General features: G+C 36.3%; 1 protein-coding gene across 2 annotated transcripts in view; it reads left to right on the plus strand.

Annotated features, from left to right (window-relative positions):
* Positions 1–3,436, plus strand: part of LOC128528663 (gastrula zinc finger protein XlCGF26.1-like) — a 34,424-nt gene extending 30,988 nt beyond the window's left edge. Inside the window, exon 3 of one of the 2 annotated variants that reach the window (XM_053501679.1) lies at positions 1,374–3,434. In XM_053501679.1, coding sequence (XP_053357654.1) covers positions 1,374–2,442 — 1,069 coding nt within the window. In that variant the 3' untranslated portion in view covers positions 2,443–3,434. Of the gene's footprint in view, positions 1–998 lie in introns of both variants that reach the window. The other variant, XM_053501677.1, reaches the window with a different exon arrangement.
* The last annotated feature ends 4,886 nt before the right edge of the window (positions 3,437–8,322 follow it).

An 8,322-nucleotide genomic window follows, 5' to 3' on the forward strand; every position in this document is an offset into this window, starting at 1 on the left:
TACAGACACAAAATAAAATATGTTTTACACACACACACACACGTGGTCACAGTGTTATAGTAATAGTCACGCGTGCACGGATGTTGATTATACCAGTAAGTGACGCGCACTAAGACCCAGCAGGGGAGACGATTACCCGATTACGGATTTCTCTGCCTCCGCCATGTGTCTTTCCTTTACCTCAGCACGTTTTTTTTGCTCCGCCCTGTCTTTGTGGTGCCGAATTCTGCTAGCCATCAGTGCGCAAGGCCGAGTGTGTACACTCTGCTGCGCGCTAATTTTTTTTTTTTAATAATCAAATGTCTCCACGTCACGCGACACAACAAATCGATTATAAAATTCGTTGCCAACGCTTTAAGTAATCGATTTTCATCGATTTTATCTATTCGTTGTTGCAGCCCTTTATGATTCATAACTAAGTTAATCCCCCCCATTTTTAATTTTATTGCGTTTATTAATTTTTTTTTTTGTTTGTTTTATTTTAATATTGCTGCGTGATACTTTAAAGAGCTGGTGAATGCACAGTACAAATGACCCAGATTCCTAAAGGATCCACCTTGAATGAAGTGATACAGAAAACATTTTATTAATTAGAAAGCAGGATTAATCCATATTGCCCTCATATGATAATAATCAACCTTGAATAAAAAAAATTACCTCAAAATTCAACAGATGGTGTTGTGCATTTTCTAATATGCGCTTATAAGTGTGCAATTGAAATCTACTAAACAAACGTGATCTTACACCTTCATTCCGCACACTTCACTTCATACAGAAAAAAAAATTTTTTTCAATATATACAATTTATAATTTGAGTTTTGATATTAGTCTAGTACTCAGGGAAAATAATTGTAGGAGGTCAGAACCGATGTATTTACGACAGGTACAACCGGCTTTCTATCCGAGCTGATCAGTTTCATTCCAGTGACTTATAAACAGATAAACTGATTTCATGTAATGCAGGTGTAATGTTCCTTTTGTTTACTGCTCTGTTACAGACTGAAATGTCATCATCTGGTTCTTCACACTGAAAACCTTTGCAGAGGAAGTACTACGAAAATGGACAAGAAAAAAAATCACTGCTTACTGAAAGGTTTTGGTATGCAGAATAATATTCAAGATAAACAGCGCATTAACATTAGAGAAAAAACATATTGCTGCTCACTATGTGGAAAGACTTTTACCCATCCAAATAATCTCAGAGAGCACAAATGGATTCACACAGGAGAGAAACCGTATTACTGTTCACAATGTGGGAAGAGTTTTGCCCTCAAGAGTAATCTCGCAAGACACAAACGAATACACACAGGAGAGAAATCGTATTTCTGTTCACAATGTGGAAAGAGTTTTGCCCTCAAGACTAATCTTGCAAGACATAAACGAATACACACAGGAGAGAAATCGTATTTCTGTTCACAATGTGGAAAGAGTTTTGCCCGGCAGAGTACACTTACAGAACACAAACGGATGCACACAGGAGAGAAACCATATTATTGTTCACAGTGTGGGAAATGTTTTGCCAACCAGAGTAATCTCACAAAACATGTACAAATTCACACAGGAGAGAAACCATATTACTGTTCACTATGTGGGAAGAGTTTTGCCCAGAAGAGTACTCTCATAAATCACAAACGGATTCACACAGGAGAGAAACCATATTATTGTTCCCAATGTGGGAAGAGTTTTGCCCGCCGTAGTATTCTCACAAAACACAAACTGATTCACACAGGAGAGAAACCTTATTACTGTTCACAATGTGGGATGAGGTTTGCCCAGAAGCATACTCTTACAGAACACAAACGGATTCACACAGGAGAAAAAACTTGTTACTGTTCACAATGTGGGAAGAGTTTTTCCCTAAAGAGTAATCTTACAAGACACAAACTAATACACACAGGGGAGAAACCGTATTGCTGTTCACAATGTGGGAAGAGTTTTGCCCGCCAGAGTACACTAGCAGAACACGAACGGACTCACACGGGAGAGAAACCATATTGCTGTTCACAATGTGGGAAAAGTTTTGCCAACCAGAGTAATCTGACAAAACACGAATGGATTCACACAGGAAAGAAACCATATTTCTGTTCACAATGTGGGAAGAGTTTTTCCCACCAGAGTAATCTCACAAAACACGAATGGATTCACACAGGAGAGAAACCATACTACTGTTCACAATGTGGGAAGAGTTTTGCCCACCAGAGTAATCTCACAAAACACGAACGGATTCACACAGGAGAGAAACCGTATCAATGCTCAGAGTGTACGAAAAGTTTTACGGACAGTTCTTCTCTCAAAAAACATAAACACATTCACAAAGGGGAGCGACATTTCTGCTCACACTGTGGGAAGAGCTTCAAACATAAAAGTAGCTTAAAAAATCATGAGGTCCTTCACACAAAAAAATGCCATATTACTCTTCGCAGTATGAGAAAGGCTGTATAGTTCATACACCTACTCATTCATACAGGTGAGAAACCTCATTCTTGTTGCATTCCTCTTCATAGTGTGAGATCTTTTTCAGAATTAGGTGATTTAAAAAATACACTAGCACATTCACACATAAGAGAAGCCATATTAATGCTTACAATATGGAAGAGTTTTACACAATAGTATATCATTAAAATACCCCAGTTCATTCACACTGGAAAAACACTTGTTGATCACTGTTGTTTACACTGTGAGAAGAGTTTTAATATAAGCAGTAATCTCAAATTAAATGAATATTCAAACAGAGAAGCTGATCATTATCTCTGCTGACCATGTGTTAGTTTTGCTCTAAGTTGTCAACTTAAATGTCATCAGCTCACACACACACATATAAACTAGTAAACGTTTTTTGTAGACAGCCAATAGTCTTTAGTACTTATTTATTTTTCCTTACAGCAGTCTTCCAGTTCTGTGAGATTCATGGGTTATCTTGCACGAACTGCTCTTTTAAGATCTGTCCACAGTTTTTCAATGATGTTTATGTCAGGAGACTGTGAGGGACATGGCAAAACCTTCAGCTTGTTCCTCTTGAGGTAGTCCATTGATGGATTCTGAGTTGTGTTTAGGATTCATTTAAATTTTATTTGTATAGCGCTTTTAAAAATTTACATTGTCGCGAAGCAGCTTTACACAATCAAAAGAATTAAGTTTGTATGAAATGTAAATGTGTATGAATCAAAATGATATGATTGTCCCTGATGAGCAAGTCGAGGACGACAGGATCATTATCCACTTGTATTAGCCATCCTGTTTTTAACTTTTAACATATTTTTTACAGATGTTATGTTTGCTTCCAGAATTTGTTGGAATTTAATTGAATCTATTCTTCCCTCTACCCGTGAAATGTTTCCCATGCCATTGAATGCATTATGACCCCAAACCATGATCGACCCATTCCCATACTCACAATTTCACCGGTGCTCTTTTCATAAAATTCCGAGCCCATGTTCTCCAAACATACTTTTGCTCAATACGACCAAAGAGTTCTATTTTAACCTCTGCGGTCCACAGGACTTTTTTCCAAAATGCATTAGGCTGTACTGTGTGTAATGGTTCTTTTGCAAAATCCTGATGCTGAATTTTGTGGTAATGATGCAGAAGAGGTTTTCTTCTGATGACTCCTCAGTGAAGGCCTTATTTGTGTAGGTGTTGCTGAATAGTTGAACAGTGTACCACAACTCCAGTGTCTGCCAAATCTTCCTGGAGGTCTTTTGCAGTCACATAGGTGTTCTGACTTGCTTTTCTGGCAATCCTGCAAGCAGTCCTCTCTGAGTTATGCATACAAGTGCAGACCATTGATTGCAAACAAGATTTGTTAAAGTATTTGTCCTAACAGATTTCTTCAAGACCATGTTACAAAAATTAATACACCCCAATGAAAGTCTTAGGAAAACAGCTACATTTTAGACAACAAAATCCCAATTAACAAGAACTTAACTACAGCTGAGTCTAATTATTTATTAAACTATTTTATAGCAGGCAGTTGATTATAAAAGGGCGTCACTTAACAAAGAATGCCCCTTCCCATTTCATGCTGTTGGCAATTGCACCACATGGATGAAAAATGTCACAATAATCTGAGATCTGAGAAGGACAATAATTTCTTTACACAAGAAAGGTGGAGGTTACAAAAAGATTAGCAAAGCTTCACTCATCAGTCAGAATACTGTAGCAAAAGTGATTTACCAAAGATGGAAATGCAACCATCTTCCAGAGACGTCCAGTCTGTCCACGGAAGTTATCACCTTGACAGGAGCGTCTTCTGATGAGACAGGTTGAAGATCATTGCCATGCAAGTTCATCTTTAGCAGTTAGCTAAAGATGTAGAAAGCTGAACTGGGGTGATTGTTTCCTGTGACACAATACGGCATACACTGCGAAAGAATGGCATGCATGGGTGTCCCACAAAGGAAGCATCTCTTGAAGGCCAGGCACAAAAAAAGTTAGCCTAGAATTTGCCAGAAGAAAAAGAAGACGACTACTAGGACTCTGTACTCTGGAGTGATGAGACCAAGATAAATGTTTTTGGAACTGATGGCTTCAAAACTGTACAAAGAAAAATGCATGGTGCCTAAAGTGAAACATGGTGACGGCAGTGTCCTCCTTTGGGGCTGCATGAGTGCTGCTGGTGTCGGGAAGCTGCATTTCATGATGGTATCATTAATTGATGGATGTACTTCTCACTATTTAAAAATGATGTTACCATCACTCTGTGCCCTTGGTCGCCGTTCACTTTTCCAACATGATCCAAAATACACATCTAAGGCCACTGTTGCATTTCTGAAGAAGAACGGGGTAAAAGTAATTCAGTGGCCAAATATGTCTCCTGATCTGAATCCAGTCAAACACCTATGGGGAATTTTTTAATTAAACCTCATTCTCCATCCAGTATCCAGACTTTAAAAGGGAACGTTCTTGAAAAAAATAAATAAATAAAATTAATGTTGCAATTTTTTCACCACCTTGTTCATTTTATGCCTGAAAGACTCAGTGCAGTCCTTACAAATCATGGAGGTCACACAAAATATTAATCGTAGAATATTTGTTGTGGGGTGTATTCATTTTTTCATCAAAAACTAAAGATTTTGTATTCTAAGTTATATTATTAACCTTACTTTCATATCATGAGCTAAACAGATGTTCTATTAAACTCAGTTTTGTCAAAATAAAAAAAATTGTTTCTGTGTTCATTGAGATTAAGATCTACAATATATACTGTATATATATATGTGTTAATTTTAACATGTCATGGTAAAAGCTTCCCTCTGCCTGATGCGCTGAAGTAACACATGGGAGCGGCACGAGATAACTGAATTAGGGTGTCTTATATGATTAGCTACTCTAGTTACACTTTATGTGGGTTTGGATAACACGTTTAATAATAGTCAAGAGCTGGTGTAAAATTGTTTAATATATAGAAAATATTTTTCCAGTTATTAATCTCTTATGATAAGAGTTTTTGAACATATGCCTAGTCTAAGATGGGGACACAGGAGACATGATGAGCCTTGTTTCAAGATTTGAGATTGAAAGAACTTTATTAATCCCAGAGGGAAATTCTTTCACATCATAAGCCATGTCCACATAAGTCCACACGACCATATAATGCTGTTTCAACATTTAGCATAAAGTAGTGTCTGTAAAAAAAAATAAAAAAATTACATAAACATTACCAAAATAACCTTCTAGTAATTTATTGATGTTTTTATTGAATTTATTTATTGTTTTTTTTTTGTTGTTGTTATATTGTTAATTCAGAGGATATCTGACATTATAGATTTATGTCCTGTAGATTTATTCATAAATGTTGTATTGTGCTTACCCCTGAAGTCTTATTTACATTATGATTATGCTGAATGTATGTATGTAAGTTGGTATTACTGTTTCATGTTACCAAGAAGAGGTTTTCTTTCCTTTCAATTTTTTTTTTTTTTTGATAAATCACTTGCCATGTATCTGAGAAGGCCAACAATGTTCTGTTTAATAAAAAATAAAATCATCTACCTGGCAAATTCTAAATGACTTCCTATTGAATTCATATTACATTTTTTATTTGTGTTTTTCAAACTCAAAAAAAACCTTAAAAATTCATCTTCAGACATCAAACTGTGCATTTGGATTTTCATACATCATTTAGAACCAAATGTAATCATTACTTTTAAAAACGCAAAAATTTAACAGGTACTGGAACTTACCAAATACTCATATTATTATACATTTTGGCAGAGGTGGAAAGAGTAATAAACTTTTGTACTTAAGTACAAGTACAGTTACTTCAGTGAAATTTCACTTGCAGTGCATCCGGAAACTATCCATAGTGTATCCCTTTTTCCACATTTTGTTATGTCACAGCCTTATTCTAAAATGGATTAAATTAATTTTTTCCTCAGAATTCTATACACAACACCCCATAATAAAAAACGTAATAAAGTTTACTTAAGATTTTTGCACATTTATAAAAAAAATTATAAAATTGCGAAAGCAAAGGATGATCAGGGGAAACGGGATGCCCCTGAGCTCAATTTTGCCAAGGCTGTGAATACTTATGTACACATGCTTTCTCAATTTTTATAATTTTTAATAAATTTGCAAAAGTCTTAAGTGCATCAGTCAATCAGTGCAGTGGTTTCCCTGTTGCATTATTTTTTTTATTATTATTCATTTTCATTCATTTATTTTTACTCAGTAGAGAATATGATTTCAAATGTAGTGAAGTACAATACTTCAAACAAAACATACTTACGTAAAAGAAAAATTGCATATTTTAAAAACTACTTTTTACAGTAATAGGAGTAAATGTAATTTGTATTTTAGTCATAGAAAGAACTAAAAACTATTTAAAAAAAACAGGTGATCACAATGTATGTATTTGTGCTACATTGCATATGTGATACATTTTAATAAATTTGCTAAGTCATGTTTGTTTAGCTGGTTAATAAAGTAAAATTAAAATGCAGGAGGTGGAGCGATAACATCTAGATATAGTCAGGCACTTCTTAGCACACAGTATGGGCTTCTGGACTCCATGTTGTCCTAGTGCAAGGTGCAGAGAAGAGGTCAGCAGTGTGGTGTGTTAGCATTTACCCCAGTGCATGAATGGGTTTACTTTGTGTCTGGAGACAGACTCAATCTTTTGTTTGTGCTTATGCACAAAACATTAGTTTAATACTTGGGTTTCTTTGGACTCCTCGGATGGGGCAGTGGGATGTGTCCTCATGGAAAACTCTAAAGTTAAACTGGGGATTTTAATGTTCAAATGGACATACAGCAAAACTTGCAGGATAGTAACTAGAAGGAATTGACTGTCCAAGCTAAACCAGAGTAGTATTTTATTAGTGAATTTCTGTGCAAATCCCAGTTTATCCCTAACTAACATCATGTTCAGTGGTCCTGCTTGCCTGATTTTTTTTTTGCAGGGGTTTTAAATGTATTCATTTATTAACCATATTTTTCACTCCAGACCAGATTTATTGCTACAGATTAAGTTGAACAGTGATTTAGCCATACTGATTACAAAGTCAGCACTCAACTCTGTTCTCTTGGCTAATTCTTATGTGTTAAGGCAAGGCAAGGCAAGTTTATTTGTATAGCACATTTCATACACAATGGTAATTCAAAGTACAAGCGTTTGTCTAAGAACTTGGGAAAACTTTGTTGTCCCTTGACCGTGGCACTGATTAGAAGGTTCCCTATTCTGTTTTTTATTTTGGTTCCCATTTCTTGTGTCCTTCTTGTACAAAATTAAGAGATTGTGACACTGGTGTATTGGACAATGGTAGGTTTCTTGCCTCCCATGCATAAGGCCTGGGTTTGATTCCCATTCAATGCCCAAATCCTAGCCACTGGATGCAGTGCCGGTCCCAAGACCAAATAAAATGGGAGGGTTGCATCAGGAAGATGTAATGTGGAAAGTTGCTGTGCAGATTAGATTTTCCTCTGTGGTGACCCCTTGACGGGAGCAGCCGAAAGACAAACATCATCAACTAGTGCATGAAATCACATGTCAGTTAGGCAGCATCCTTATACAGCAATTCCAGTTAAGGGAACACCAATTAACCACAGATAGATTATTTACTTAAACATGGTCTAGGTGCCTAGTGTATTTTAGTGCCCATGACAAATTCCTTATTTTGCACCAACCCTCTGGAGGCTTGCAGGACCACTCATACGGCAAACAGCACGAGTTTGAGCCATTTATCCAGTTCCAGGTGTCGCCATGAACAAATTTAGGATGTACAAATCAATTTAATGCACAGTAATTCATGCATTGTTCATGGACTGCTCAGTGGGCTAAAGTCCACTCTTCAGATAAAAGTACATTTTGCATTTTATTTG

Source organism: Clarias gariepinus, chromosome 8 (genome assembly GCF_024256425.1).
Source record: "Clarias gariepinus isolate MV-2021 ecotype Netherlands chromosome 8, CGAR_prim_01v2, whole genome shotgun sequence".
NCBI lineage: Eukaryota > Metazoa > Chordata > Actinopteri > Siluriformes > Clariidae > Clarias > Clarias gariepinus.